The sequence below is a fragment of the Platalea leucorodia genome (genome assembly GCF_965183815.1).
Source record: "Platalea leucorodia genome assembly, chromosome: 1".
NCBI classification, from domain to species: Eukaryota; Metazoa; Chordata; class Aves; order Pelecaniformes; family Threskiornithidae; genus Platalea; species Platalea leucorodia.
In genome coordinates, this window is record NC_138823.1 from 142,330,268 (window position 1) to 142,346,545 (window position 16,278).

General features: G+C 40.9%; 1 protein-coding gene across 1 annotated transcript in view; it reads left to right on the forward strand.

Annotated features, from left to right (window-relative positions):
* The window catches only part of CALCR (calcitonin receptor), a gene marked incomplete at both ends in the record, with an annotated part of 171,774 nt that overhangs the window by 116,144 nt on the left and 39,352 nt on the right, over nt 1–16,278 (forward strand). The window contains 3 exons of the mRNA XM_082311199.1: nt 5,026–5,138; nt 9,010–9,101; nt 15,901–16,027. Of these exons, the coding sequence (XP_082167325.1) occupies nt 5,026–5,138; nt 9,010–9,101; nt 15,901–16,027 (332 nt within the window). The remainder of the gene's footprint in view (nt 1–5,025; nt 5,139–9,009; nt 9,102–15,900; nt 16,028–16,278) is intronic.

The window sequence follows — 16,278 nt, forward strand, 5'->3', positions numbered from 1 at the left end:
CATTGTCTCATCCACTCCTGACTGTGAAGCTCTGAGGAGGGCTAAGTTTTATACTCCTCTATTCAGGCAACATGCACAGTTTCTCTTGAGTTGTATTTTATATTCATATTTTATCCAGGTTAATCTTTGGTGTAATCCCTTTGAAATCGTTCCAGGTCACGCTGAAATTGCTAGGAATTGAATTTGATAGGAATGTAGTATGTAATTCATGCTGGTAATATTCTTGCTAATAAAAAAAAGGGAAATATATTGTGGATGTAATGGCCTTCTAGCAAGGCAGATTTACTGAGGGCAGCAGGAGGAGCAGAGCATGGCCCTGTGCCATGCACAGGCTGTTGGGTTTGTGGCAGGGGAGTGTTATATTACCCACCTCACTCTCCCTGCACAGTGTGTTTGGTCGGGATTAATTTGGTGCAGTCACACAGCACTGTGCAAGTTGCACTGTGGCAACCATACCTTTTCATTTCACTTTCGCTCCCTTTCCGCTTTGGCACAGAGCAGTGGTTAAGAGCAGTAGTAACCCCAGCAGGGAGCAAGCCTGGCCCAACTTTGTGATCCAAGGCTGCATTTAGCAAAACTCCACTCAGTTCTCCACTTCGTTGGGTTTCTGTCTTTGGTTCCATTTTGTAATCCAGTTACTCATAACTCTTCATGTGGCTCCAAGAGCAAAGTTTCTAGAAGTGCAATTTGGAAACAGATTGATGTGTATCCGTAAGCAATTACCTCAGATGATGATTAATGTGTTGTTACCTCTCACAACTGAGGAACATGGAAGTACAGCCTTGCCTTCCAGCTCTGACATGGACTGGAGGGAGTGAGGTCCCCCTGCTCTGGAGTGTGGATCATGGCAGCGGAGGGGGCAGAAGCACTGTGGTATTTATATTCTCTGGAGCTCTCTTCTTATGCCATACTGCGGTCTCTGAATTGCTGTCTTTCTTACAAAACATCTTTAGAGAAATAAGGATAAATGCTCCATGCAGGAGAAGGGGGAACAGATCGAATAGCTCTTGCAGACCCTTTTGGATTTACCAACTGTGATGCCTATGACCACAAGGGACGGGATTTGAGGGACATGGGTGTACCCTCCTCACAGTTGGCAAAATGCACAAAGCATTCAGCTAAGTAGGTGGCCAAGCTGACAAGAGCAGTCATTGCAGATGAGAAATCATGGCCTTTCACAAACCAGAGAGGGAGAGAGACCTTCTGGGTCGGAGCAGCAGCTGCGGCTCCTTCAACCACCCTGGCTGCTGGCAGGCAGGGAGACCACTTGCTCAGGCAGCCCCTAATTCAAGCACCTTCCCAACCGTGGTCTCCCTTTCTGCATACCCAGTCCATCATGTGCTCCTTCCCACCCAGCACTGTGCCTCAGCAGGGCGACGCACCTGCACTTACAGCAGCCAAGGAGCAGCACCCTCAGTAGGCAGGAGCCCCAGGGACCTGCTGGAGCACCCTGAGCAGTGTAGGGAGGGCTGGGCCTGGGAGAGCCCTTCTCTTGCTGCCACAAATGCAATTTCCTCACTCTGCCTAAAAAAGCCAGCTCCATATTTCTGCTGGTCCTATTTTCCTGTCTTGAAATGATGTCATTTAGACAGTGATAAATAAAACAAACCTGAACTCTTTGTCCAGCTGCTTCTTTTCCTCCTACCCTTCTGTATATTTCTGTCCTGCTTCTCAGCAAGCTTGACAGCTATATTTTAAAAATCAGTTCTTATCCCCACAGTACAATATGACTTTATTATACAGATTCCAGTTCTGCTGACTGAGGCATTCTGTGATAGTGATAACTCTTCACTTATTAGGACACTGGAATTGAAGTTTTCTAGGGTGTCCATTGTATTATATCAGATGATCTTTTTGGTTTTGAAAAATTTTCTTCTAGAATATTTTACTGAGGATCTAAGTAAATCAGATGTGCTACATCAGCTCTTCCCTCATCTGCAAAACTAAGTACTACACAGGTCTATCCAAACAATGGCAAAGAATCCAATGTCTGGTATGTGCTGAGCAGGCACTGCAACAGAGGAAAACATCTTTCTACTTCCAGCTTATAACTCAACAATAAATAAAAAAATGCTGTTGACTCTTTTAACATCTGCTAGCTATAGAGTTGGTCTAATTGTAAAAAACCTGATTGATAGAGCTATCGTGTTTGTTCCAGAGCCGTTGGGTTAAGATATTTGTTACATATAAATGACTGAGTCGTTTTTATGAAAATATAATACATTAAAGCACTATTGGTAGCACAAGTGATACCACATGCAAAAATACTACTACTGGTTAATCTTTTTAGACACTTCACTACTCCCATGAAACTGCCCTCGTGGACAAGATTTCTCTTATCCAGTTTTCCCAGACAGCTCTTGAACTGTCTGTCATTCTAAGCTAACTACATAAAGCCTGCACAACTGCCTATCAATCAATTGCATACCTTTGAGGTTGCTAAAGTCAGGTGAGGTGAATCCCACGCAATGTCACTGTTCCTCCACTTTGAATAAAGTGATGCCCAAGTGGTGCCCTACCCAAGGTGATAGGGTACAGACAGAGCCTAAAAAATTAGTGTTTACACAGTATTTGAATAATCTTAAAGCACACACTTCCATTTTGCCTTGCTACTATTGCCTTACGCATCGTTACACATTTGTGTGTTTCTTCAGAGCTTACTAGATTCTTCTGGTTAGCATAAAAAACAACACATATCCAGGTTCATAATCCCATACCTGCTACAGGGCCACTGTAGAATAACTTGCAGCAGAACAGTGGTTGGGTTACAGACTCACAGCTTTATTTCTGTATAAAATCGTAGATTTAGAAGAGGTGTTTGACCTCTTTGAGTCACTGGGATGGACAGTAGGGAGGCTTATCCCCCAGTCCCATATTCTGAAAATATCACAGCAAGAAATCTGTGGGCCGTGGCCGCTTCCAGACTAATATCAGTTGTGTTTGTCTGGCTTCAAGGAAAAGTATGAGGCAACAGGTTTGTCTCTAACTTACAGAGGCCACATTAAACTTCGGCAGAGTGCCTACCTAGGCACTAAAGTACAGAGATGATAGATGATATTACCAGTATACTCTGTAGCATATTAACAAAAGCCGTGTACTCTGCAGAGTGCATGGGATAGTAGGTACAATGTTTGTACGCTCTGTTCCGTGGTAGCGTAACCATTAATCTTTTATCTATGACTGAAAACTTTTTCCAGCTTTAGATAATATCTGGCAATGAGTACAACGGGAACAGGCAGTCTGAGATTATCTCCAAGCTGCAGCGATGGAAGGCTGAGATAACATGTACTGTTCTTCTTGGTGGTGTTGATGCACGTATTGATTTTCAACAAGTCCCACAAAACAATGATTTGAAACTCACGGTATTTTTGAAAGTATGCTGTGTTCTGGAGGATTGTCTTTTTTTTTGGCACTATATAAAGTGTATTTCTAGTCAGAGGAAGATAGCCCAGTCTATACAATCCTTACCTTGCCAGTATGATCGATTGCTTTCCTTCAGGTGTATAGAGGGAATATGAATATTCCAAATTAATAAACTCATTAGTCATCAGAGCTGATTAAGAAAAATAACTGCAAATGTTGAACACAAAAAATGAAAATGTGTGTGTTCAAATGGTAATTGGTTCTGTAAAAGTATATTGACTGGAAATGCTAATAATCTATGTATAAGGCCAATAAAATTATAAAGCTAGAATAGGCAAAGGGAAGTCAAGATAGACTTTTTAGACTATTTTAAAAATCAGACTTGAAAAACTGTGGTTTTCATAAATAAACAGCTGTGTAACTAAGAAAACATCAAATAATTTAAGTTTCTGATCTTATCGTGCCTTTGTTATTTGGGCAAACTTTCCAGTGACTCCCATGTGTCTAATGCTTGAGGGAAGGCCAAAGGAACTAGTCCAAAACTTGACAGGTGATTAGGAGTGACTGTCAATGTCCAGGGTTTCCCAGGCAGAAATGTGAGCGTGGCTGGGAGGACACAGGCACAGCACACGTCTGCGGCTCCAGGTATCCCTCAGAGCTGTACGGTGCTGAAGCCCCGACCGTCCCCCTGCCACAGTAAAAGGAGACGTGCAAAGGAGCATGAACCTGGAAAGCCATCCGTATGGCAGGGTTTTCGGGAAGGATGCCAGAGCCATCTGTGGCGCAGGAACCAGCACCAGAGACACATGTGGAGAGGCCAAACACACATCGGATTATTTAAACAGAGAACTCTGCAGCCATTTTAAATTAAACTGGACACTTGGGACCTGCGCCAAACCGCTTGCGAGGCTGCCTCTCCCAGTGTCTGCATGCTTTGCAGCCTCAGAGAAAAAGGAGCAGTGCTCCCGCAAAGCCCTAGCAGGTTTTAGCTGGCACAGAAGCTGGGCAGGGCTCTTCCACCTTTCTGCATAAGCACATGGCTGACGTTGGGATCATCACCATCTCCAGCACCCAGGCTCTAGTCTCTACACAGTATTTTTAACTATTTCCCTTGATACCTGAAACCGTGCTGCAAAATTCAGTCCACTCGTGTCGGTATATGGATGCCAGAATGTCCTAGCGAGTGTCAGGTTTGAAAACAAAAAATAAGATTTGCATGCTAGCCAGTGGGCACATCCATTTTCCAACATCAGTATTGCAGGTTGGGATGAGAATTAACGATCTGCAGATGCCACTGTGTTTGCCTCCCTGTGCACACTTCCATTAGGTTCAGCGCTAGGGCCTAACTATACTTTCTCTTCCATAAACAGCTTTCAACAGCCCCTTTAAATGAATTATTATCGCATAAATAATTGCATCTGAATATATACTCTACTGCATTCATTCACAACAAAAGGAGACAGATAAACAACAAGTATACCATCAGATAAATCTCTGAGGAAAAAAAACCAAAACAGACAAAGGTGTATTAATTGCACAAGTTGTAAAACCTTTGGATTTTGTTACACAGGCATTTTATTTCCAAATATAGAAATTCTTTTTTATGGATTTTTAAATGTGTAATATGCATATACTAAAATAACTATTGTCATTTATCATCAGAGAGGGCTTCAAAATACTGTGATGAAACTGGAAACTGGTTCCGCCATCCTGAGAGCAACCGAACTTGGTCCAACTATACCCTTTGCAACTCTTTCACCTCCGAAAAATTGAAGGTATGCTACAGTTAAAAAGGCAGTGATTGTTTGGAAATGGTTTTGGGCTGGGCTAGCAGTAAGACGCATATAAGAGATCAGAATAGTTCTCATCTTTCAGCTCTATTTGTTGCACAAGAATCTAATAGCATTGTCCTCATGATTTTAGCTTATTAACATTATTCAATGAGTGCTCAAACCTAAATATAGGTTTGCTACAGGGTGGATAATTTAGTACCAATTCATGTGACAAATTTTGCAGTTTTTTTCAAATGCATTTTTTAATTCCTATGATTTTCCCTAATTGTCCAACAGTTATAAAATGATCCTTTAGAATTCCAATTTTGCTTTCTGTGACGAGTATCTTCCAAGATGTTGCTGTCTTCTCTGAAGGGCTAGAAATATTAATGTAAATTAAAATCATATTTTTCTTAAGCAAAGAATATCACCCTGTACTCACTCCCTTTGAAAAAAAATATTTATGAAGGTACCATTAATCCAGAAAATCCTACAAGCCTGAGCACATTTAACTTTAACAGTTTGACTAAGGTCATTGAGACTATTTACAATCATGAATTAAGCATTTGCATTAATATTTCCAAAATCAAATTGCAAAGCTGAAAGAGGAGAACTAAATATAAAAGCACCAAAAGAAACAAGGAGAGAGAAATCTGAGAAAAGCTTAACAAAAAAGTAAGTTAGGGAAGTTCATGAAAATAAACATATTTCTCAAATGTGAGTGAAGCTCCAGGAAAATCTGATTACAGATTTGTGACAGAATAATTTGTAACTATTTGGAATTGTGGAAGGAAAAGAATCAAAAGTGATTTGATTTGGAGTTTGTGTTGGAGGATCTTTTTTTTTATGCAGCCAAAAAGCAGTATGTGGTTATATTTAGTAATGACCCAGCCTAAAGGGCCTTGGAAAAGTCTACTGGGCTAGGCAGGAGGTGAATTCTAAAAGTTTTTGCAGCATGAGGAGCCATCATGGTAAAATGGGGCTCACCTATTTGACAAAGAGAGAATAATAGTAACAATCTGAGCACACAGAGGCATTAAATGGAAGCACCATAAAAATATAATTTTTCCAGATGTTGGCCCATGTAGGGAGGCAAAAAATGTAGTTCTGTTACATATTATCCATGCCTTCCAGAAGAACAATTTTGAACATCATTCAAGCAAAGTACAGCTAGAACACAAAGGAAAATTATACGTACATCGAGATTCTTCTGAAAGAAAAAATGATGGAAAATGCAGAAAGAATTTACAGAAATGCCAAGTTAGATTATGACTTTTAATCCAAGTCTTCAAAAACAGGAGTATGCTTCATTTGTAGACTATTTCCATGTACCTACAGATAACATAATTAACCGAGTAGGAGGTGTTCGTGTTAGGGAATTCTCTTTCCTCAAGTGAAGAATCCTAGAGGGACAAAAAAGAACATTTAAGTGTTTCTTTTAGAAGTTTTCCAAGCCCAGGATGACAAAATCTGCCTAAGCTAAAAATCTGGTGAGTCAGTGTGTTAGAAGTCCTATATGTCAGAAAGGACATGACAGGTTGCCAGTTCAAGGAGTGCAGAAATTAATAAAATAGTTCATTATTTGTTTGAAGTTAACCGGAATACCAACATACTATACTTCTCAGACAGATCACTTAAAAAAAAAAATTACTGCAGCCAGTTCTTAAAAATGCGGTGGTAGACCATATGCTTGGTTAGCTGACGGTTCAGTCCATTGTGATCTGTCTTCATTGTTATATTTGGAAAGCTTTTTTGAGCAGTTACCATAGTAAGTTTACTTGGAGTAATCAAAAATGCTATTGCCGAGTCCCAGATATACAGTTAAACTGATTTAGCAGTTGTATGCTGAAAGGTAGATAGTTTGAATAACCAAGTGTCATCTGGGGTGCACGTAGACTTGCATGGAGCTATCTGGAAGCCTTTCCTACTTTTAGCTGTTTCAGGCTAAGGGTTGTATACAGGATAGGCAGCAAAATCACATATTTTTGAACAGTCCATCTGTAAATTAAATTCAGGCTTAAAAATTATATCAATCTAATATGATGAAAAACCATAGCAACCAGTTAGTATAGAGTGGAGGAAATGTCACTTGCACACAGGTAAAAACCTCTCCCACTGCTCTGTATTCAGAAAGTTGTCTCATCTTCTCTGCAGTCTGGTCTTCTCTCTCTGGGGTTGCTGGTGCTCTCAGAACAAGTTGTCAAGCATTTGTGCTCACTAGCATTGTTGTGGTTAGTCTTTGTGAAGGCAACTAGGAGACCTAGGGTATTTGCAGTAAATATGCATAGATTTCAATACCTTGGTGAAGGATATTTACACTCAGATCATGTCTCCTCTACATGGTCAGGATGGTGTAAATGTGACTTTGGTTTATATCTGAATCAGGCTACCACCGCTTAGGTTAAATGAAAGCGGGAGCTGATTCCAAAGTTGTAAAGTGACTGAAGAACAAACTAGATAAGAAGACGTACACCTTTGCTAAGAGGAATGGCTTTGTTTTCTGAATTTTATTCATACTTGTTTTCAAATTTGTTTTCACCAAAAAAAGTGAGTGGCAAAACTTAGGGCTACAGAAAGCAATTAATCTAATTGTTGCAAAAAGGAAAAATGCTCATGCATAACAAAAGAAAAATGAATGAAGTGGAGCTGAAAAGAAATAAACCCAGCAGAGGAACTAAGGCCTACTATCTAGTCTTTTTTTCAGGACAGGCTGATACTATATTAGTTCTTTCAGAAAAGAAGGCAATGGTGAAGCCTGGCATGCCATTTAGCCTCCTGCAGTCTTCTGACAGCTGGGTGATGCTTAAGAGCTTGGCTGAGACCAAAGAATGACATTTAAATATCACAGCATTCTGCAGCCCAGGTGCTGTCCTGTGATTTTGTTTCACTGTTGGCATATGAGATATGGATAGGCCTATCTTAGATTTCACTGATATTAGTCAAAGCAAAAGCCTGATTATCTGTTCATGCATACTGACTTCACAGCACTGTAGGACCATCTAGTTTCCCAATAGCAAGGTTCACACCAGTGTGAACCAGAATTTGTCTCAGGGTGTGCTGTTCTAATGTGGTAGGAGTTGAGGATAATTTTCATCTCATCTGTTGCTTTCATGACTCTGTAGGCCTTAATCATAAGCCCCCTCTTCAAGATCTCCTTCCTGAGTTTGGTTTCCAGTTCTGAGTTCAACATTGTGTAGGCAGGGTTTAGATCGTTTGTCCCTAGGTGTATCAGCCCACTTTTTTCTGTACTAAAGCTCATACGGCATCTTCTAGTCCCCTCAGTTATGTGAGGCCCTTCTGGAGTCCCTCACTATTATCTGGAAGACCTAAGTATCAGCTGAAAACTTAGATATTCCTCCGTTTTGTTGAACAAAAAACAGCCCCAATACCAGTCCCAAGGGCACCTAACCACTGACTCATCTCCAAAAATGACCATTAAGCTTTTGCTCCCTGTTGTTTAAGCTGCTTTCAAACCATAAAAGCTTTCTACCGATCCTGCAGCAACCTGTTTTCTTTAATAATTTTTTTTGTGTGGAAACTTGTCATGGACTTTTGAAAATCTGAATGTGTTATGTCTTCTGTGCTCTCCCAGACCTCGGGAAAGTTAGCAACACATAGTGTGAGCAGGCATTTCGCCAGTTACTTCAGTGCAGCAGAAACAGATCAACTCATGTAAGAAACACTTATCTCATCTTTAGACCATGAGTCATGCTACTTAATAGATTGCTGATATTAAAAGTATATTGAAAAAGAAACTTTGAAACAAAAGAAATACAAAATAGGAGGCTGATTTTGTAGATTATTCCTCAATGAGATAAAAAGCTGAGTGCCTACAAACTGTTCATGTTTGCCTTTTCTTTTTGTTAAATTGCAGATGGCGTTCATACTTTATTATATGGCGATCGTTGGCCATGCTTTGTCTATAACATCCCTGTTGATTTCCTTGGCAATTTTCTTCTATTTCAAGTAAGTGTTTCTTACAGACACTCTCTCTTCTTTCCCTGGGGGATCTCGAGTGGTAACCAAAGAAAAGCTTGGAAAGGGACACGGCAGTGAGAAACAGCTATTCTGAGTGCCTTTTTATATAGTCCTGGTAAAAAAGTCTGAGCACAGGGTCCGCTCACCAATGGGACATCTCCCAGTGGTGCGTAGCCAAGATCATGCTGTTATATTTATCAAGACTGGTGTAAAAGTGCAGCCCATAGGGAAATGGTGTAACTGGGGACGTGATAAGGCCCTTCATTTACCAGTTGCCTGTTGTTCCTTGAAGGGCACATCTAGCCCCTGGCAGGTGCAGGGACTGCACAGGGCAGTAGCTTGGAGCCCCCAGCTCCTGAAGAACAGGAATACCTTCATCCAATGCTGAAGGACTGAGCTATTGACTTGAGTAGGTGCTTACAGGACTCAGCCCGAAGCATGAATCTGACACTAGTGTGTAGCCTGTCATCATCATTAAAAGGAAAAACAGTGATGTGCTGTATCAGAACTTTAAAGGAGACTAAACTGATATTCACTGAAAGCATTGCAGCTACTGTATGGCAACTTAACTAGAGTATTTAAATCTTGTCCTTTAGTGAACCTGTCTGCACACTATTTATTATAATGTGTCTGCAGCAAAAGAGCAGAGGGAGCTCAGATTTGCCGTCAGACATGTAGTCACAGCTTCAGTTGCAATCAGTAGTGAAGGGCTGTCTGGGAACAGCCTTCAGTTTTCAGCTCAGGGAAATGGTAAGCAGTAGAAGACATCAAAGGGGAAAATATTCAAGAATAAGTACTAGACAAGATCCTGAGCTATTGTACATCCAGAGCTATGACGACTTGCATAAGCTATATTCTTCTAGCTCTTAAGCAATCTTTTTAAGGTATTTCACTTTTGTAACTTTTCTATAAACTGCAAACTTCACGGACTGATAGCACACTCAGAAATCAGAGTTGTAATGTCCATTCACAGATACTTTGATGAAACAGAATGATACATCCAGTACAATGACCCAAATGGGATGCTGTCATATTGATTTCAGCAAAGGTGCATCAGTTATTTATGATCAGATAGCCAGACCATTAGTTCATGACCAGAGACAGGGAAATGCTCACCATTGGTAGACGATATCTGGAGATAACTGCAAGGTAATCTAAAAGGCCAGGTAAAGTTTTCCAGCTGTAGAACAGAGAACAGAAGTTTTCCAAGTGCAGAACATTTCTGGAGATTAATTATCTTTCCAGCAGACGGGTAAAGAGCATGACTTTTGTATACAGATCAGAACTTACCATTTGTTTTTATTTAGTTGATGTTTCTAGAAAAATGAAAGCCAAAAATAAGCCCTCAAATCTCCCAACTCAAATTTAACAAATATATCAAGTGAATTTTTTTCAGATCTTCATGACCAAAATAGTAACTGTGAATTATGAGCAGGTTCTATAATTAATACCTTCCCACTTATGCCAAATCATGAATGTATATATGCCTTATTTTCAAAAAGAGCAGGATTCATTCTCTGTAGAACATTTCTTTTCCAAAACAGTTTTTCACACTGAAATTTCCAAGTCTGAAAAGGGAATAATTGGGCATTTTTTCTATTCCTTTATCTTGCAGCCTTAACTTAAAACAAAGGGTATTTCTGTAAACATTCAGCTATTCCTTTTTGTCACCTGTAATGCCAAGGAATCGTAATGAAGTACAGCCAGTGCATTTTCTATCAATCATGACCATTAAGTTTTAAACATCTACTATGATTCTTTTAGTACAGAGCTTTTGTGTGTCTAAACTAACTGGCATTTGTTAAGTGTCTTGGAATTGGTAGATTTAATGTTCTGCAGTGTAAGTGAAAAACTTCAATGCAATGTGGCAAACTTTACATGCTGGATTGTGAGATATCATCAACTTCATTATCTGAATTTCTGAGATGTGTTTTTTCAGCCACAAATACACATATGAAGATTTGTAGAATTCATCAGTACATAGCAAACACAAAATTCCAGCTTACACATGCATAGTAATTGCATACATTTGGGGATAAAAAGAAGCCCTTGCTGAGCCCCACCTCTAAGGCACGAGGGGTGGTTGCCTTGCTCTAAAAATCTGCAGTGAAAGGTGCTCCACAAAACCCCACATACCTTGTGCCAGTGCTTAAGTCGGTTCTAGCCTGAGAGTCACTGTATTATTTAATCTAAATCTTACATGAGGCACCTTAGCCTACTTCTGGTCCCAATCTTGATCTATATTTTTGATCTATATCTATATTTTTTGATCTACGTATCTATGGATATGTTCAGATTGTGTGCCTTCTAACAGTAAATTTCTTAGTAACATTATGCAAAGCTCCCTGGTTACTTCATCTGCTGCTGGTCCCTGGAAAGGTACACCATGGATGAGGGTGTCCATGTAGGCTGGAAAAGGGTATGCTTAGTAAATTGAGAGGCCAGAAGAAGGTGGCATAAATCTTAGGGCTATACAGTTAGATGTCTGTGCCTCAACTGTCAGACAGGAAGGGTAGTAAAAGAACAAGCCCCCAACATCACCACCACCAAGAGTGAGTCTAGGAAACAAAGGAAAATGAAACGGTTGGACTTTGCATAGACTGTAAGAGTCTGTAAGATTACAAACTCAAAATAGGTTGATCCAAAATACAGGTTGTGAATTCTACTAAGTTCCAGAGAGGCAGTTTGATGAGTGGCTGTGATAACGTGCAGTAATCAGATACAGAGATATCTAGTAACTCTGCCAAATAAACTGATGAATTCCCTTCCCATCTATGTAAAGATAAAGAGCACAAAACCACAGCCACAGTAATGCTTTGAGAAAACTGGGAAGAGCACAATTTAATCTGATTTGGAATTCTATACCCAGGCTTCAGAGTTCTTTGGGACAGTAAAGACAGGATCTGATTAAATTGGCTTCCCAAAATGGACAAAGAAGGTGATTCCTTGCAGCGAGTGAGGAAGGATCAGGCCGTCTGACTCATTCCTAGGTCTGAGTCACGGACAATGCACGATCCTGACCGGTCCCGGGCCGCGCTGAAAGACTCATCTTTGCAGCAGCCTTCCAGACAGTAACACACCTCCTCCTTTCCTCCTCCACTTCTCCTTCCCCTTCCATGACTAATACGTGACACAAAGGTTACAGGAAGAAGTAAAGAAAGGAATTAAAACAAAGCGCTGCAAAATGGGAGGACGAAGAGGAAACCAAACCACGACCATAAGAAAATCAGAATAAAGCTACATATGAGCATGGGTTCATGTTACCTTCAGTTGTTTTCTATCATCATCTGGCTGTGACAGCGATAGATTATTTGACCTTCAATAGAAGGCAAGCCGTCAATCAGACAGTCAATCAGATAGCAAGAGATGGTGTCAGGGCCATATAATAGCCTTTGACTCTAAGGGCAGCAATGAACAGCTTGCAGAGGTTGCTGTTTCCCACATATAATCTTTCCTGGCAGATATTTATTTTCCTTTCAGTTTTGGGTATCAAGATTCATAACGATCTGGCATCAGAGATGTTGCAGTACTTTCGGAAGGGAATACTGAATCAGTAGTGATGAGCATCACTAAGCAATACTAACTCATAACAGGAGACAGAGTATTCATAGAGTGTCTAACAGTTACATGCATCATCACATTATTGCAATATTTTTATAATTGCAAACTGAGACCCCATTATCTTATGATAAAACACAAAAGAAAAAAAGAGACTTCTAGCTCCAAGTCACTTCCAATTGAATTATTAAAACAAAGACATTTCTATAAAGACGGATGGGGAGTAGAATAAGTCTAGATTTGCCAGAATAATAGATGGTGTGTTGTGAATGCACCTGTAGTCTAATTGTTGCCAAGGCTTTTAAAGGGAGTTTAAGAAAGATAGTGGGTGGAAGGATAATTTGTGGAAGTTTGTTGGGAGTTTTCCCCAGGGGTAAGGGAGAGCATGGTAGAAAGCATGAAAATAATTTGAAAACTAAACAAGAGGGCAGGAGATGGAAAATAACTGGCTGGGAGTGAAAATCAGTATTCTTTATATTCATCAATGAGAAGAAATGACAGATTCACAGCACAGATCTATGAAGAAAATAATGCTAAAAGCTCCTTGGAAGTCAAAATATCCTAGATGCAATAGAGAAATGGAAATAGGAACTCAAAAGTAAGGGTGACTCTGTGAGTAGATAGGAGGACCTATCTCTGTCAAAGGAAATGTAGGAGACATAGGATAAATGTGAAACACAGGGGAACCACAAGAAACACAGGAGACTGAAACTCTCAGACACAACTGATAGAGGCATAGTGACACAAAAAACCCACAAGTTTTAGGCCCTGATAACTGGCTTAGTGATGCCTTGTTCCATACTGATTAATGAAGCAGAGTAGGGAGCATACAGAAAGACGGGTGAGGAGCGACAAGGAGCCTTCAAAAACACCATGAAGGAATGATTAGGAAATCAGGAAGAGGGCCAGGAAGAGAGCTAAGAGATGTCAGAGAAGGAGAAGGTTAGAGATGGTTGTCAAAACCAGCAGAGAGGATGAATTAAAAAGGGTTTTGGTTTTGCTAGAATGTTCTCCTCTTGGTGTGGACTGAGTCAGGCAGATGCTGATGCCATTTTGATGGCAAACATTGAAGGTCAAATTAAAAAGTGAGAGTATGGAAATATATGCTTAATGATCCAGATGGGTCTTCAACATGAAAGCTGGAGTCAAGGAAAAAAAGGTGGGAAATACTGAGAGGAAAGTAGGAGAGCAATGCAGGAGTAAAACTAAGAGAGGAAGGCAGGCAGGGAAAGGAGCTTGGACAGCAGATGAAGGCAACATGCAGTGAAGGACAGTCCAATTTAATAGAGGAGTAAGACTGGCAAAAGTCAAGCGGAGCAGTGAGGAAGGACAGGAATGGGAGTGGAGGCACATGTGCATGGCAGATTATCACAAAAGACTGTCTCTCTGTACCAGTAGCCATGTAGAGAGGCAGCTGGAGAGACAAGGGTCTGCATCTCTGTGGCCAGGAGCTGAAGAGACTGCTCTAAGTAATAGGGAAATTTTTATTTCTTGGGAACAGGATTGGCAACACACCACTCCTGTTCCCAGGACTGCAAGAGAAAGACAGAGGGAGATGGGCACATGATAGTGTCCCAAGAAAAGTGGGGTCAGTAGCATAGGCAAATTATAGTGAAGGAGAGTGGGGAGAAAGGAAGAATCAGGACTGGATCAATACCACCAGAGCTTAGGAGCAGAAAAGGAACATTAGACTGGGTTTGTGGTGGGGGCAAATACAGATGGAGTAAGCACAAGAACACAGTGTAGGAAAAGTAGCTCCAAAGAATGGTCTGGTTTGCCCAATATCCTGTCCTACAGTGGATCAAACTGAAAGTGTGCCTAGCCCCATATCTGGTGCTCAACAGTTGCCAATAGCCGATGCCAAAGGAAGAATATAAAATCAGGGCAAGTGTAAAGAGATACTCTCATCCCTAGCTCCCGGGACCTGCATCTTATGGACATCCTGAACCAAAGAAGGTGTCTTGGTAAATAAGGAGGTCAACAAAAGTGATGAGCATTGCAGGATAATGATGACCATAACCAGAAAGATGGCCTCAAGCTGAAGGAAGAATTCCATTCAATAACTCAGAAAATAGGTGTAAGAAGAACTAAGAATAAGTGATATGTGACCAAGGAGCTAAAAACGGAAAATAAATAAACAAACAAGCAAAATAAGCAGAGAAGAGTTCAGTTGGTTAGTTTAACTCTCTGTTTTTAAAGAAAGTGCATTCTGCATCAGCCTCCACACACATCAGAAAGTCATAGCCTGTGCTCCGTTCCAGACTGCAAAAGACTGCTAGTGCTGAGGGGGAGGCTTGCCTCAGTGAGGCAGCGATGCTTGCTCTTAGCTCTTTTTTACCTACTGGTTTTGCCTGCTTGCTCTCAGTGATCACTGAATACAGACATCACAGCATTATCTAACAACTCCATGATTGCCTTTCTGCAATCACCTCCTGCCATCTCTGGGCTGTGCTCCGGAGCACAGAGCGCTGCGGGGGTGTTGTTCTCTGTGTCAGGGGTAGCCAAGGAGGTGCCATGAGGATTTGGGCATGAATTAGAAAGGGGAGATGGTTCAGGCCTGAAACTGCAGTCATGATTTGGTTGAACAAGAATCCTGTGAACTTCTCCTGTGAAATTCTGCTACCCACAATAACAGAAATCCTACCCTCCCCAAAATCAGCCATTCAGAAAAGGCTGCTGCTCCTTCTGAGCAGGAAAACAACCTCTTCTGGTTTGGGATCTCAGCTGGAGTTAGAAGCATGCAGGATACCAACCCAAATCCCCCTGTAATTTAAGGGGATTCCTGCCCAAAGTTCCCATCCTGTCTCACCACTAATTCCAAAAGTAGCAAATAATTTTCATCTGAATATTTGAGAAATTGAGTCTCCAAGGAACAGTTACTTATAAAGAACTATTCCTGATGTTCATTACTAGTATCATGTGCATCTAAATTCTCAGGGTTCTGCTTCACCACTTAATATCTCAATTACCGTGAAATAAAGAAAGGCATCAAGGGCTGAGAATGTAGCCGGATGGCTCTTTACAACATGGGCTAAAAAGCATGTGGTACTAAACAGGTGTAAAAACAAAACCAAAAATTTGTCAGAGGTTATGGCTGCAGCGCAAGGCATGTATTTTCCAACTACGCCTTGCCAAAAGGCATTCTTGAGAGACCGTTGCCAGAAAGAGCTTGTTAAAGTGACATCAGAAGAAAAATACTAATTTACGACGTGTGCTACATATTTTTCAGGAGCCTCAGCTGTCAAAGGATAACACTGCATAAGAATTTGTTTTTTTCTTACGTGCTGAACTCTGTGTTTACAATTGCCCACCTCATCGCTGTTGTGCCTAACCCGGGCCTTGTAAAAAGGGATCCTGTAAGTACTGCATGACTCCTCTCCATCTTAACACCCAAGTAAAATTACTATGGCCACGCCAAAACCAGACGTTCCCATTCACCAGTTAACGACAGCTGCCTGGTAAAACATGCATGGAAGGTGCAAATTCTGAGAATTTCACTCAACCTTGCTCAGATCTTTCACCAAGCAATAAAAATCTTTGAATTTGGTACAAGAGGGAGAAGCCTCAGACTTGCTTCAGTCAGCCCATCCGTATAAATGTGTGTCAG